Source organism: Hyperoodon ampullatus (assembly GCF_949752795.1).
Source record: "Hyperoodon ampullatus genome assembly, chromosome: 10".
NCBI lineage: Eukaryota > Metazoa > Chordata > Mammalia > Artiodactyla > Ziphiidae > Hyperoodon > Hyperoodon ampullatus.
Window position 1 is genome coordinate 39024917 of NC_136923.1, and position 16535 is coordinate 39041451.

The window sequence follows — 16535 nt, forward strand, 5'->3', positions numbered from 1 at the left end:
AGCTGATCGATCGCCGCCCGCGGCTAACAGGGAGGCTCTACAGGGCCTGCTCCAACAGAAAGAACCGCGGGTCATTACGGGCGGCCGCCGCACTTACCCCCAGGAAGGACGGAAGTAGCAGCAGTAGCGGTTTTGTGCCAGGGGATTCCAACGGGGTACGGCCGCCTCACAAAATGGCGCCTCCGTCAACGGCCGTCTCCTACCCACAGTACCTCGCGCCTGTCCCCTCCCCCCACCACACGCTTCCTATGGAGGTGTCCAATCCGCGAAGGTGTCTGGCTGCGCGAGGGCTGCTGGGGAGTGTGGTCGCTAGGGCAACCTGTCACTTAACTACGCCCTGTGTCAATTTCCTGCGTATTTCCCTTTCTTCAAAACCCAGGCCTAATCTCCAGTCTGCCTTTTGCAGATACGGATCAGAGCTTTTAACTTTATTAGGCATAGTAATTATTTGCTTTGCTACAAGGGCCTTAGAGAGTACAGTTTTCTTTCACCGACGCGGTGTAAACCATCACGTTTATAATCTAGCTTTAAGAGAAGGAATGTAGGTCGATCGCCTATTGCATATTGAATGCTAGATTAGATTATTGGGCTACATGCTTTACAAATTTCTATTTTCATTTTCATAACCTATGAGGTGGTTATTAAATCCATTTTGCAAGTAAGGAAATTGAGGTTTATGGAAATTAAGAGGATTTAAAAAAAATATTTGGTTGCATTGGTTCTTAGTTGTGGCAGGCAGGCTCCATAGTTGTGGCATGCAGGCCCCTTAGTTGTGGCATGTGGGCTCCTTAGTTGTGGCATGCGAACTCTTAGTTGCGGCACGCATGTGAGATCTAGTTCCCTGACCAGGGATTGAACCCGGGCCCCCTGCATTGGGCCCGTGGAGTGGAGTCTTAACGCCACCAGGAAGTCCTTCCAGGGTTAATTTAACAGTTACTACTTGGCCGTCTAATAGAATCTCAAAATTAACACAGCCAAAAACCAACCTTGTCTCCTTCACAGCCTTCCCCACCCCATAGTTAGCAATCCCCTGCTTCCAGTTACTCAGGACAAAAACCTTGGAGTCATCCATGACTCCTTTTTCCTTGCACTCAATCTATCAGCAAATCCTGTTGACTCTACCTTTAAACTATATCTTGGATCACTTCTAGCTGGCTCAACTGCCATTCACTTAGTTAAAGCTATTATCACTGTCCTTGTTTTAGAGAGACAGTAGGTCACACTAAAATGTCGCACTATAGATTCCAAACTATAGTGGTGGAACTGGGATTTGAACTAGTAAGTTTAATTTGAGTCCACGCCCTCATTCACTAGAATGTACACTCCAGAAGGGGAGGGACTTTTGTCTGTTTAGTTCACTACTATATCCCCAGTGCCTCTACTTCTGCCAGGCACTTGGTATGCACTCAGTAAATATTTGTTGAATGAACAAATGAATCCACTACCAAAGCTAAAAGTGCAACATTTGTGGCAGAAAGAACCAGGGATCCTTCAGCAATTCAGAGAGATATTTTGGACCCTCACTCATCCGTCAAATGGTGGTATTTCTATGTATCCAGTTAGCATAACTTGCCCACTGGCATTATTTATAGATATAGATTTAGTGGAACTTATTTTTCAGGTCATATATACAGATTGAATAATTAGACCATGACAAGGCAGAGGAAGATATTAGATGTGGAAAACCACACTTATACTCTTTTCTTTCTGGATAAAAAGAAATCTTTTAAGAGTAAGTAGAAGGGGGACTTCCCTGGTGGTCCAGTGGTAAAGAATCCACCTTCCAATGCAGGGGATGTGGGTTCGTTCCCTGGTCAGGGAACTAAGATCCCACATGCCACAGGGTAACTAAGCCCACACGCTGCAACTACTGAGCTCGAGCGCCTCAACTAGAGCCCGCATGCCGCGAACTACGTAGAGCCCACGTGCCCTGGAGCCCACACGCCAGAACTAGAGACAGAAAACCACGCGCCACAACGAAAGATCCCACGTGCCGAAACTAAGACCCAATGGCAGCCAAAACATAAATTAATAAAATAAAAATAAAGAAAAAAACAGAATAAGTAGAAGGGCGTCAAAGAGATTTCAAACCAGAAGCTTCAGATATACTGGAAAATCTTTTCCTTGGAAAAGCATCTTTAAACATGTTCTAACTATGGCTTATCCTTCTACGTCGAGGGCATTAAGTGACTGACACTGGAAACTCTTTGGATAATTAAAAACATGACAGTAGATGGAAAGGTAGGAATCTCTGGATTTTAGAATAATGGGTAACTTTTCTCTCTCTCCTCTCCTCATCTCTATTTCTATCTTCCTATCTATCTACCTACCTACCTATGTCTGTTCGGGCTGCTATAACAAAATACCACAGACTGGGTAGCTTGTAAACAACAGAAAATTTTTTCTTACAGTTCCGGAGGCTGCAAAGTCCAAGATCAAGGTGCCAGCATGGTTGGGTGAGAGCCCTCTTCCGGGCTGCAAACTTCTTGTTGTATATTCACATGGTGAAAGGGTCTAGGGAGTTCTGTGGGATTTCTTTTATAAGAGCACTAATCCCAGTTATGACAGCTCTGTCTTCATGACCTTATTACTTCCCAAAGGCTTCACCTACTAATACCATCACCTTTGGGGTTTAGGTGTTGGTGGTGGTTGGGGGGGAAGACAAGCATTCAGACCATAGACTACCTACACACACATATTTGTCTACATTTTCATATGTATGTATGTATCTGTATATAATATCCAACTTATGGGGGAGTGTATATATATGTATATATATACACACATATGTATGTAAAACTTTTACCATCAGAATAAATGTATGTGACCCTCGGAACTCCAATATTAGTTTAATGATATTTAAAACTTAAATATAGATGGGTCATTGCAAACCCTGCAATGGATAATGCAGATGCCGAGAACCCAGAACTTGCTAGACTTAATGGTCACTAGAAGTCTGCTCATTTCCAAAGCAGTTAAACAAGCACTTCTGAGCATCCCTGAGGTGCCTGCTGGGCTGGCTTGTCACCAGCCATAAAAGCTATATAGCTGTTCATAAATGGTACAAAATCATTCTTAAATACTTGAAGGAGGTGTCTAGAAAAAAAGATGGATTCCACCAGAGCGAAATGCCATCCTCAAAATTCTCTGGTAGCTGACCTTCTTTGTGAACACTGCCCTGTTGAGTTCCAGAGCTGTGCCCCCAAAGGCCTGTCTGGCAGTTGATGTGAGTCTGGAAAAGTTTAACAGTTCCTGGCTAATTAAGGAAAACAAAGACAACAGAATGATTTGGTTTTTTGTTTTAAAGAAAGCTACAGATGTTCAATATAGAATAGAAGACAGTCCTTTAAGTTTGCCTTTACTACTTTTTTTTTTTTTTTTTTTTTTGCGTATGCGGGTCTCTCACTGTTGCGGCCTCTCGCGTTGCGGAGCGCAGGCTCCGGACGCTCAGGCTCAGCGGCCATGGCTCACGGGCCCAGCTGCTCCACGGCATGTGGGATCTTCCCGGACCGGGGCATGAACTTGTGTCCTCTGCATCGGCAGGCGGACTCTCAACCACTGCGCCACCAGGGAAGCCCTGCCTTTACTAGTTTTTTGATGGAAAAAAAAAAAAAGTTCTCTTAATGAAACGATCTTAGGTCTTTTTCTTAATTTCTCACTACTTGACAAAAGAAAAAAAACTAGTTCACATGTTTTGGTCCCAGGCTGGGAACTACTGCTTTAGAATTAGTAAAAAGGCTCATGTGGAGGGGGGGGGGGAAAAGACTTAACGTGAGAACTCTTGCCTATACCAAGAAACCAAAATAATTAATTTTGTCAGAGATGGGCTTAAACTGAGAGAGATATGCAATCAAAATTTAATTCAACAAGTATTTACCATAGACCTATGAGTTCAGCACTATTCACTCATTTATTGGGTGCCAACTGTGTTAGGCCCTGGGCCAGGCCCTAGGGATATAGTAATGAAGAAAATTACCCAAGATCTCTGCCCTTATGTAGCTGGCATTCTGATCAGAGGCCTCAGGGAACCTCCTAGGGACATCTTAGGGTGACACACGTTTCACACCCATTCCGAGTTTCATACAATATCCAAAGTACTGCTTTAAAAATGTATGAAATACTTTAGACCTTATTTCCAACCATAAAATCTCCACTAAAGTGGCAAAATAAAACCAGAAGACAAACCAAACCAAAACTAGACAGTGGCCTAGTCTGGAGGTCTGAGTTTAAACACATCAGAGAAGATGCTGCTGCCACCAAATGAGAATTAAGTCCATGTCATAGCATCCCAGTAGCATGCTATACTTCTCCCCTGCATCTCTCATCATATCAGAAATTGTGCAACGTCCATCTTCCCCAGAGGACTGAGTCCCATGGTCACAGAGACCCACACTGATCTTGCTATAAGCCCCAGTAACAAGTAAAGTAGGCTTTCAAAACATTCAATGACCACTTAATAACTTGATGATGCTACTGCTGGGCAGCCAGTAACCTGAGTCAACCAAGTAGCCTCTACAGGATCTTCAATACTGAAGCACTGGATGTGTTTCACAGCTCTGGTTAGGCCGAACAGGGTGACACAAAGTTAGGAGGAAAACCTAGTCTGACCAGTTCAGGACAAACTTGGAAACTTCGAAAAAATGTTTTGACCTATTCAGTGAAGGTCAGACAGAGAGTAATTGGACATACCATAGATGCACCTGCAGACCATCAGTCAGACCAGAAGGGCTCTTGGAGTACATCTGTCTGGGGCTGAAAGATCCAAATAGCCCATCTTCTAAAATGCTGCACTAGTGATAGCAAGGCCCAGAACTAGGGACTTTTGATCCCTAAGCCAATGTACTCCTGTTTGTTTTCCTTTTTCGGAGGGGTAAAAAGATATATTAAAGATTAAGAGAAAGGGATTATATTTGGACACAGCATGGCAAACAATTTAAATTCACATTTACCATTCCTGTTGCTAGAAATGTTTTCTCCTTGGTATACTCGCACCTCTCCTTACCTCTCCCACCCCTCACTGCTCATCCTCTCCAAAATGCCAATACCCCCACTCAATTTTTACAAAACCCTCCTTGGTCCTGCCTTATGCATCCAGACTATGTCGTTAGACCAAGGGTTGGGAAAAACCACAACCCCTGGGCCAATTCTGGCCTGTGGCTTGTTTTTGTAAATAAAGTTTTATCGGACCACAGCCAAAATCACTTGTGTATTGCCTGTGGCTGCTTTCTTACTACAAAAGAGCTGAGTAGTTGCAACAGAGATCATATGACCTATAATATGAAGTCTAAAATATTGACTCTCTGGCTCTTTACAGAAAAGTTTACAAACCCCTACCTTATACAATCAAGATGTTCTTCGAAACATGCAGTTCTAAGAAACATTTTTCCCCTGAGATACCTGAAAAGTGCAATTCTTAGTACCATATGTTCCCTTGAGAAATTATTTTTTAAAGTTTTAATAGGTGCATAGGATATAGTAGGATGTAGTAGTCCTTTTAACTACAACGAAAAACAAAAAAACTCACTTTTGAAGCAAATTCTGTGAAATGGTATGAGTGATATGGTGGGCAATAAAGATTTGAAAGAGGGCAGACATCTCTTTGGAGAGTTCTAGCCATGGAGGAAAGGAAAAGCTGGGACAGTGGCTGCAGAGAAGTGGTAATTCTTATTAAGCCAACTTGCTGTGGTGACCACAATGGGTGAAGCAGTGAACACCCAGCAGACACTCAGAAAAAGAGCTGTCACAACACTTCCTCCCCCCCGTCCCCCAACAAAGTCAGAAGAGGACTTCTGAAGGTCTAATGACTAGTAAACCAACATATGGAAATATGTTCAGCCTTAGCAGTTACAATAATGTGTGATGCTATTTTCACTAATTAGATTAGGAAAATAATTTTTAAAAATCTGACAGTATTCATACAAGCCAGAGTTCAATGGTCACTGCAACCAGTCCACTCACACTGATAGCAGGCACTGTTCCAGGGCTCACTACAGCTCTTGTTGCCATTTCAGCGTCACCTCAAATGGACCCACACCAAGGGACTCTCTTCCTCCTACCATTAGCCCCACCCCCCCACCCACGGGAGAAAAATTTAACCACCAAAAGAAGTCACATTGAAAAAAAGTTTATTTAAAAAAGTTCTAGCAGCAAGAACAGTAACAAAACAAAAGGAGAGACGGACAAACAAAACAAGAAGGAGGCTGTGTCCTTTGGGACTTGTCTCCACTCTTTAATCGAGTTCTTTATACCGAGCAAACATGACTCTTCGCACAGCGTCTCGGTAAGTCTCATTGGACTGTCTCTTGCTGGTTCTTCCTGGAGCTCCCACACTGGGACCCCTCATCCGGCTTTCAGTCTGTAAAACAAAGACAAACAATGAAGTGGGCTCTATGAATTAATTAGCCTCAGGGCTGGTCTTTGACTATAAGCATTTCTGGACTAGTAAGGAGCAGGATATAGGAGAATTTTTAAAGAATGCTTAATTAATAAACAAATACTCAAGATGAATAAGGAGGGTGGCGATGCCATGATTTCAGGATACAGGATTCAACACCAGAAATGTGAGAAGCCCATCTCCTATATGTGGCATTTTCAGACAGGGACTAAGACAACACAAAATGGAGAGGGTTCCCTCTTATCACCTTTTCTATCTTCTCTTCTTTACCTTAAACATGAGGGGTGAGGCCCTTCATGGGACCCAGGACTAACTTCATGCTCCTCAAATTTTAGCCATCAAAGACCTCTAACGACAATTCCTCTCTGAGATGCCTTTGTACCTTTTATTGCTGGTTTCCTGGTTCTTTTCACCAAATGATTCTTCAATCTCAAACTGCCTGATTCCCACACTGCCTCATGTCTTACTCTGTGTAAGAGTGAAATCAGCCCCATTCCAAATTCTCTCTCCCCTTCCCATCGCCAATCAAACAGCAAAGAGCCTAGCATGCCTAGCTACAATCCAGTATCAAGATTGACAGGGTTCGGGGCTTCCCTGGTGGCACAGTGGTTGAGAATCTGCCTGCTAATGCAGGGGACATGGGTTCGAGCCCTGGTCTGGGAGGATCCCACATGCCGCGGAGCAACTAGGCCCGTGAGCCACACTACTGAGCCTGTGTGTCTGGAGCCTGTGCTCCGCAACAAGAGAGGCCGCGATAGTGAGAGGCCCGCGCACCGCGATGAAGAGTGGCCCCCGCTTGCCACAACTAGAGAAAGCCCTCGCACAGAAACGAAGACCCAACACAGCAAAAATAAATAAAATAAATTAATAAACTCCTACCCCCAACATCTTCTTTAAAAAAAAAAAAAAGACTGACAGGCTTCTCAGCTCTCACGTTCTTTGCCAGCAGCGGTGAAAGCCCAGCTAATAGGCAAGGACATAGCTCTGGGCCACAGAATGAGAGGAAACTAAGTATATGCCAGGTTCATGCCATCCCTAACAAGATGGAAACCATTTCACCTCCTCTGTTGAAGCCAATCCAGGATGGCCATATCCGAGGCCTGCCCCCTTCCTCCAGCCAGTGGCCTGTTGGACACAGCCTCCTTTGCTGCTATTGTCGATGCCTTCTTTACCAACAGGCTTACGATCACTGCAAAAGAAGCATACATACTTAGACACCAGCACTTTCAAAGTGACATGCTTGTGAGCCCAATAAAAACCTCTGTCCTCTTGATTCAGATTTGCCTCCTCTTAAGAATATTAAACAGTATCTTTGAGTGCCTGCTATCTATGAAACCGGCTTTGTCCTGGGGGTACAGAGATGACCAAGATCTGACTCTGTTCATGGGGAAGGATGTGAGAAGGATAATATGTCAACAGATGCTTACAGCACACTGAAGAGCTCAGCCATGGATGTAGCAACAGTATATACCTACTATGGAAATACAAACAGGGAACACAAACCTGAAGGGGCATCACCAAAAATGAGGAATTCTAACAGGAGGGTATACCTGAACTGGGTCTTAAAAATGAGGAGCCTGTGAGCTAGAAAAAGCATGGGAGGAAAGGAGGACACAAGCAAGGAGAAGTGAAAAAATACAATTTGCCCAGAAGAAGAGTAGCAGGAATTGACAAAAGGCTGCTTGAGCCAGATTGTGAAAAGCCTTGAACATCATGCTAAATCATGACTCTGTACTTCATACTTCAGGCAAAGAATCTCTAGAACCCAGGCCTCCCTTTAGGCAAGGTATATTTTCACAAAAAGGCTAGTTTTAGGAGATTTCTGTTTATAAAGGTCATTTTGGTGGTAGGGTAGAAAGACTGAAGAGCAAAGATGGAGACTAAGCAGTCCAGTTTGGAGGTGAGCTAGGAATTGGGGCAAGGCTTAATTATGGATGTGGCCACTAACGATACAGAGGATAAAGGAGGAAGATTGGGACAGACCAGGTAGACCATGATGCGATGATATTACTACTCTGAAACAGGAATACAGCAGGTTTAGCAGGACTGGACTAGAGAATAATGTGGAATATAATATTGAGTAATTGTTTAGTGTGAGGAGGCTGAGAAGTGGCCAAGAGGATATGCCCAGAAGGGAAACAGAAATAATGATTTTGAGCTCAGAAAACAGAAATGACTTGAGATGGAGCCATAGGACTTGTTAGCCTGTGAGTGGTGGCTAAAGCCTTGGGTACCGTAGGCAGTCCAAGTCAAGAGGATGGAGGAGCAAGAATAAAGGAAAACTGAGGGCAGAGTCCTGGAGAATATCTGGAATAACCCAGAAAAGGAAGAGGAGCAGGAGAGAAGACTTAGAAGGAGGAGAGCCAGTAGAATGTGATGTGATGGGTGCTGAGAATAGAGAGGCATCTCTTTCTACACCCAGCTACACCCAACTGACTCAGGGCTAAGGCGCTCTTCCTCCTCCTGGCTGACTCCTTCAGTTTTGTCATCGTTCAGTGTATTTCAAATTGCAGAGAATGACCCAATGGGATGCTACATTGATTAAGTGGTCCCAACTTAGCACTTCTTACAAATGCGAATAGAATAGACTAAAATAAAAATGTCAGTGTTTATTGCACAGTAAGGAAGTATTTTTCATGAAGATTTCTTTTTCAGTTATTTACACACATACGCATATTCTGGGCCATGATTCAAAATAATCTCTTATTGAGGGCTGTGAACAAATAAGTTGGAATGCCAGAGCCCCAGACCCCATCTAGACTTCTTAGGGGCCTTTCTCCATCAATCATCTCCCCTTTCCCCACAGGCGTACTCTACCTTGGCTACTAGTTCTTTTGCTTACTAATGTAGAGACTTGTTCAAGTTTCACTAGATCAATATCCTGCTTAAAATCATTTCATAACCTCCCACTGCCCTAAGACAAAGTCTTAGCAAGGCGTTCAAGGAGCATGAACTTCACAAACTGGACTGTGTCTGCTGAGCCAGCCTCATCTCCTTGTCACTCAACCACTTATCTTCAGTGTTCAGCCCATCAAGCTACTTACAACTTCTCAAATGCATCATGACCTCTCTCTCTTTCATCCAAGAAGCATGCAGTTCCCTCCAATTGAAATGCCCTCCCCTTCTCCACCGGATTTCTGTGTCTGCCCTACAAGACAAAGTATCACCTAAGCCTTCCTATTCTCTGTTCAGACAGTCAAGGATAATATGTGTCTTGTCCACATGAATATTCCTTGCCCTTGGTGCAGTATCTGTACACAGTGGGCTACCAGCAAATTCTGTATAACTCTGGACTCACGACTTGGGAGCTCTCTGACCAGAAACAAGCACAGGAAGCTAGAGATCACATATTTCTATCAGCAGCCAACCACTTATTCAGCACCTAATGTGTGAGAATGGAGGTTCCCTAGAGAAAAAAGTCCAAGAGTGTGACATTCTTATCAGGCTAATACGGAGGTACAGCATTACTGATGAGGAGAGAAAGGGTTCTCAACTATAGCCACTCCAGCCCTGGTTTTGATTAAGCAGCCAGTGAGTCTTACACGCAAACATACATATTCCCTGTGTTAAGACAGGTGGTAAAAAGGCTGGGGTGAACTTCATGCTCAAGAGTTCAGACAGAACCTGCTCCCGATAACCTCACTCCCCGAGAGAGAAAAAGGCAGCATGTTGGAGAAAGTGATGGTTTCATCATTAGGCTTGAGACCTAGGCTGAGTGAAGAGTTTCTAGCTTACCTGTCAGTTTCCCTGGAGTATTTAATTCGCTTCCTTTCTGGAGAATCAAAAGATTGGAGCTTTTCCCTGCGATCATTTCCTCTTTCTTTAAACCTTCCCTGTTGGTAAGCAGAAGAACAGATCTGAGACTCCCATCTGAGTGGGTGGGAGAGTGCGAAAGCTTCACTTTATTCCCGATATTTCTTCTAATGTGAAGGGATTCAACTGGTAACTCCTGGAATCTCTCATTCCTTTAAACATTCTTCTTGAGAAAGTAGTAGCTTCTCTAACTGGTAAATTTGGGAAGAAGAGGCTATCTTTTCCTCTTCTGAGGAGGAGGTGCTCTCCAATACGCCTCCACAGGTGGATTCTTAACCGTCACATAAAACCTGTCATGGGCTGGTGAAGCCTGTAGCTGGGTAAGTGAGTCTGCCTAATTGGTCTAGATAGCAAGTCCATTTGGCTCTCACTCTAAGCTACTTCCTCCAACTTGGCCTTTAACAGTAAAAGATGCTATTTTAGCAGCCCTATCCAACACTCCTTCATTGATTTTAAAAGCTGGGCAAGAAAGAGGAATGTTATTTCACCTACCCAAAGACCCTAACACCACCTTTTAAAAAACCAACTTTATTAAGGTATAATTTATAAACTATAAAATGCATCCACTTTAATGTAGTTTGATGAGTTTCAAGAAATGTATACACCATCTTTTGGGGCTTCTTCGTTCTTTATCTTCAGCACAGCCTACAAATGCTACACCAGAAAGCAAAAAGAGTTGGGGGTCAAGGGAGTAACAAGTCACCGAATCTTACCTCCCGTTCTCTCCTCTCCAGATAGGCTAGCTCCTGCTCAGACTGTTTTATCTTCCGATGGATTTCCAGGTTTTGCTGAGAAAAGAGGGAGTTCTATGAGTGTAGGTCTAAAAAAAGTGGTCCTAGAAATGCTCTAGGCCTTTCCTGATAGCTGCTTTAGGACTGTAGTTCCTTTCACTGACCAACTCTCCTAAGTGATCACTGCACCACGCAAGCAACAATCCCTAACTGGACTTGCGTTAGCCTCACCAATGGGAACCCAGGTTCTAACACTGGCTTGTCACATAGATTAGTTACATGTTGTGGCACAAGACAGAATTTTATCCTACTTCTCTCCAAAGTGTAGAAGACACAAATCTGGTTTATATCTCTTTACCTAAGGTAAAAATGGGAGAGGGGAATCTGACTACACCAGTGAAGAAAACCAAATGCCCACATGCTCTGCCTACCACCACTACCATCTGCCATCCTCAGACACTATTCTCTGTGGGCACTATTCAAGCCCACAGAGAAACAGGAAAAGGAACTCCAAGGTCACAAAAGAACAGATTGCTCTGAGAGTCCTGTACTCCTTGAGGGTCCTACACTCCTGAAGCGTGGCTCCCTCTGGCATACATAAGAAACTTAAGGTGTCCAGAGAAGCTCTTGCACAGAGAGGGGATTCTTTGCATTGGATTACTGCAAGGAAAGGGAAAGTGCTATAGTCCACGTTTCACTGTCCCAGGGCTAGTTCAGTTTGTGGATTCATCAGACCTCTGGCTCCTCTTTCCTGACAACTTTTTAATCTCTTTAGAAATTTACTAGCACTTTCATAAGAGAGCTGAATTTTAAATGTTTTGTCTGATGACTCAGAATTCCAGAAGGTCAAAGGAACCTGGGAGGTAGTCTGTTGCAGGGGTTGTCAGAAGGAGCCTCTCAGAATCCTAGAAACTTTGCAGAGCCTCAACAGAGGCAGCTGGAAGAAGAGGTGTACCTATCATCAAAGCAGAGCTTCTCAGCTTTTAGCTACATAAGACTTTGGGTTTTATATTGAGAGAAAGTCTAAATCTAATCCCTTCATGTGCTCTAGCAACATCTGCTAGAAAAGGAGTGTGAAAGAAATTACTTTATACTGAGAACACGAGTCCATCTAGGGGCTTTACTTGTCCAGAATTTGGCTCCTTGGCCAGTACATATAAATGAGAAGACTGCAAGGGAGGGCCAATGTATGTCAGTTTAACACCCCAAGAATAGTTGTTGTGCCATGGCTTATAGCAATAACTCACTACATGAAGAGATGGCAGAATGTGACTCACCCTTGGGGAAAACCGCACACTGTCAGAGCTAGATGGAACCAGGCGAAGCCACCAAGTATCAAAGAAGAAAAGGGCCTTATATGAAGTCCAACTGTTAGGTTAATGGTAGAGCTAAGATGAGAAACCCAGCACGTGAGTTTCCTTTTCCACGACCCCTTCTCCTCCTGTCTTCAGCACAGCTTCCATGTTTGGTGCCCCAGCCATAGCCATGATGCTTGCCTTGGGTCTACACCCTGAAGTTTTTTGAAGGTGGGCACCGTCTTAATGCAGAGCAACTCATGAACAAAAGGTGGAGGAACAACTCATTTTTGTCTTTTTTTTTTTTTTTTTTGGCCACACTTTATGGCATGTGGGATCTTAGTTGCCCAACCAGGGATCAAACCTGCGGCCCCTGCAGTGGAAGGCGAAGTCTTAACCACTGGACCACAGGGAAGTCCCAGCAACTCATTTTTGAATTAAACTGATTTAATTAGAGGAGTTGGGGAAGATACAGGCTCAGGAGGACAGCATAAGCTTCTTTAGTCACAGTGATAAAGAGTCAAAAGTTTGAAAGGTCAGGGCCCTTCCCCTAATACCTTGTGCAGGTCTGAAAGCTGCTGGTGTTTGCTCAGAACTTCTTTATTGGGAAACTGCCTTCTGCAGAGCAGACAAGCCAGTTTATTCCAGTCAGTGAGTTTGTCTTCTTCATTCTCCTTCTTGGTCAGCTCCTCCCGCTGCTGGGGCTGTGCTGTGCGGGGCTGTGGAGGAGGGGTCTGCTCCTCCTCCTCTTCCTCCTCATAGTCACTGTCTCCTCCATATTCACCCAGGAGGCCGATCAGTGGGTTTACCACTTTAGGCTGGTAGGAGAAGGCCAGGGATTAACACAAACTCAACCTATATTTTGGGCCTGTTTTCTGGATATTCTGATACGGGCATCTCATTTCTTTTAGCTTGAATAATGAACTGGGTTCAAAATAGGCCCACTGACCATGTTGCTCATTTCCCAGATGGAAGCAACATGGCTCGAGCTTGACTTTTCTCCTTGTCCACTGAGATAAGCCAGAAAGTTTCCCTTAGAAGTGACTCTAGCAACAGAACAGTGATGAGAAGGAAGAGAAAGGGAAACTGACAGAGACCACATGGAGAGTTTAAAAGTTGTAAGTTACTTTTGAAGAGGCAGAGATAGCAACCACCTCCAAGTCACTGTAACCCACAGAGAAAAGGAAAGATAACTTTCATCAAGGCTACATCCTAGAGCAAAAGAGATTTAGGAGATGGACTAAAAGCAACTGAAGGATAAACACCCAGGTAGACAGATCCAGTTCCTGAGTAAGGTAAAGACAAAGGCATGGTTAGGATAGATGTTATAGTGAACTGAATCAATAATGTAGAGCAGGCAAAAAGTATTTATCAGTAGCTTATAGGACATGTTAAATAATGATGCATGATCATTGGCATATGATCAATCAAAATAAAAACAGAGGGTCTCTATTGTTATATATTTATATTTAATAGAAATAACTTGTGATTAGATTGACACCATCACTTAAAGGCATCTAAAAAATGGGTACCAATGTTAGCATTGTTCACTCTGGCAGGCAAACTATAAAAATGACCATGCATGCACTCGACATCTAAGAGATTCTCATGCAGCACCAAAAGGTAGGAAACATCGGGGCCAGGAAAATGGGTTTCCTTGGTCACTTAGAAGAGAAGAATTAACAAGACCAAGATTCTAACTTAAAAAGGGCCAGTCTGGTGGGAATGTCACAAGGCAGAGGGAAAGAGGACAGATAACTGCCTCTGATTCTCCATCAATACCTCTATTAGCAGACAGGAAAATTTACCTCATGCTTATACTCAAGAAGAGTCCTTGTCTGTGAGACACAGAGAGCTAAAGGACCAACACCAAAGTGAGGCATCAACCTTTGAACTTCCTTTGCCATTCGGAACCAGCCCCAGCCCTAGCCCAGTGTATCAGCTTAGCCTTACTGGTGGAGGACTCTCTTCCTTCTTCACAGTGGGAGGCAGAGGCTTCTTAAAGACATCTTCTGGGGGAGCTGTCCCCTCACTGGCATTTTCCTGAAACTGATAAAAATCCGAGATAATTTTTATATGATACTTATAAAAGCTGGGTTTAGAGTTAACCCTGTTGAAATGAGTCTGATTTTCCAAACCTCTTAATTTGTGAAATATCTGTAATGTTACTATAATGATTCCAAAATTAAAAAAAAAAAACTTTAAAAACATCACATTTAGTATATATTGAGTGATTACTATATGTCAGGCACCAGATGATGCATTTATATACATTATCTCCTTCAGCCTTTACTATAATCCTTCTAAATAGGCATTAATATGCTCATTTTACAAATGACTGAGAATATGGTTAGAAAGAATAAGTGGCAAAAGCAGAATCCAAGTATTAAGCCAGGGGCTTCCCTGGTGGCGCAGTGGTGGAGCAATGCAGGGGACATGGGTTTGATCCCTGGTCCGGGAAGATCCCACATGCCGCGGAGCGACTAAGCCCGTGCACCACAACTACTGAGCCCATGCTCTAGAGCCCGTGAGCCACAACTACTGAGCCTGCGTGCCGCAACTACTGAAGCCTGCGTGCCCGTGCTCCACAACAAGAGAAGCCACCGCAATGAGAAGCCTGCGCACTGCAACGAAGAGTAGCCCCTGCTCGCCGCAACTAGAGAAAGTCCGCACGCAGCAATGAAGACCCAACACAGATGAAAATAAATAAATTTATAAAGAAAACAAAAAAAACCCCACATATTAAGCCAGTATAACTTTAAAGTCTAAGCTTTCAGTGGTGATCATTTTGTAATGTATAGAAATTTTGAATCACTATGTTGTGCACTAAAACTAACAGTGTTGTAGGGAAACAAAAGAAAAACAAAACAAAACACCCAAACAAACAAACAAACAAACTCAAAGAAAAAGAGATCAGATTTGTAGTTACCAGAGGCAGGGTGGGAGTAGGGGTGAGTAGGGGTGGGGAAATTGGATGAAGGTGGTCAAAAGGTAAGAACTTCCAATTATAAGATACATAAATACTAGAGATAGAGTATACAACATGATTAATATAATGAACAGTGCTGTATGTTATATATGAAAGCTGTTAAGAGGATAAATCTGAAGAGTTCTCATCACAAGGAAAAAAAATTTTTTTCCTTTTATTTTGTTTCTTTATGAGACAATGGATGTTCACTAAACTTACTGTGGTAATCATTTCATTATGGATGTAAGTCAAATCATTATGCTGTATACCTTAAACTTATACAGTGCTGTATGTTAATTATATCTCAATAAAATTAGAAGAAAAAAAGTTCTCAGACAGATTCTTTCTCTATATATATGTATCTGCATAAACACTAGTAGTATTAGAAGGGGGGGAAAAAAGACAATTTATGAATTAAGCCACAGGCCAATTCATCCATTTGCATTAATGCATAACTGGTGTCAGGGTGAATCAATATAATTCTTTGGAAAATAATTTGATTTTATGTCAGGAAATGTAAAAATGTTCATCATCTTTGTTCTGAAAATTTATCCTAAGGAAGTAATTTAAAAAAGAAAAAACAGAATGCTAAATGCTGTATATTATAACAGAATAAGATTAGAAAGAGGAGACAAACAATGTAGGAATGATGAAGAAAACAAGGTCACAGTTTTACTATGAATTTTTACCATACAGGCATGGAAGTAATAAAGAGTATTATACAAAACTGAAAAAATACTTATGATCAAATATAAAGTGAATAAAGAATAGAAAATGGTATCCCTTGCTACAATTACACCTATAGAAATGTGTATACGGAGTCAAGCACTGAAAAGGGATGTAGGAAAGTGAAACTGTGTGGAGCTGAGGTATTGGGGTTTGAGCTGAGCCACTTTGTTCCACCATCCACAGTTTCTGTATTTAAAAAAGAGAGTGACCACAGGCTCTAAGAGGCTAGTGGACTGCCTGCTTTTTTAGTAACTCTACACCTCAAACCCAGACCTCGTCTGTCTATGACTCTTTTCTTTTAATTTGTAATTATGCGGTGAAAAGGGAGCAGATTCACAAGTCCTCTTACCCTTGTCACTCCTCGGTCTTTTTTCTCCTTGCTCTCTCTTTTAGACATTTCCTTCCTGCTGCTTGACTTTCCTTGACTGGTGGGTTTCTTTTCCTTGATGTCTTCTTCCTCAGGTGACCCAGGGTCCTGGGGCACATAGACTTCTTGCTGCAATACAGTTGGAAACAGTTAAAGTCTACAGAACGTTTCACTTTCCCAGTAATTCCAGATCTAAGGAGCACAGTTCCCTTCTGAGGGAAAGAACAGCTCTCTCTCT

General features: G+C 42.9%; 1 protein-coding gene across 1 annotated transcript in view; it reads right to left on the bottom strand.

Annotated features, from left to right (window-relative positions):
* Window positions 1–6108: 6108 nt before the first annotated feature.
* Window positions 6109–16535, bottom strand: part of RBM6 (RNA binding motif protein 6) — an 88186-nt gene continuing 77759 nt past the window's right edge. The window contains exons 15-21 of the mRNA XM_079713477.1: window positions 16280–16426; window positions 14187–14282; window positions 12791–13051; window positions 10921–10995; window positions 10130–10227; window positions 7454–7583; window positions 6109–6355 (exon numbers count right to left, since the gene is read on the bottom strand). Of these exons, the coding sequence (XP_079569603.1) occupies window positions 6230–6355; window positions 7454–7583; window positions 10130–10227; window positions 10921–10995; window positions 12791–13051; window positions 14187–14282; window positions 16280–16426 (933 nt within the window). The 3' untranslated portion in view covers window positions 6109–6229. The remainder of the gene's footprint in view (window positions 6356–7453; window positions 7584–10129; window positions 10228–10920; window positions 10996–12790; window positions 13052–14186; window positions 14283–16279; window positions 16427–16535) is intronic.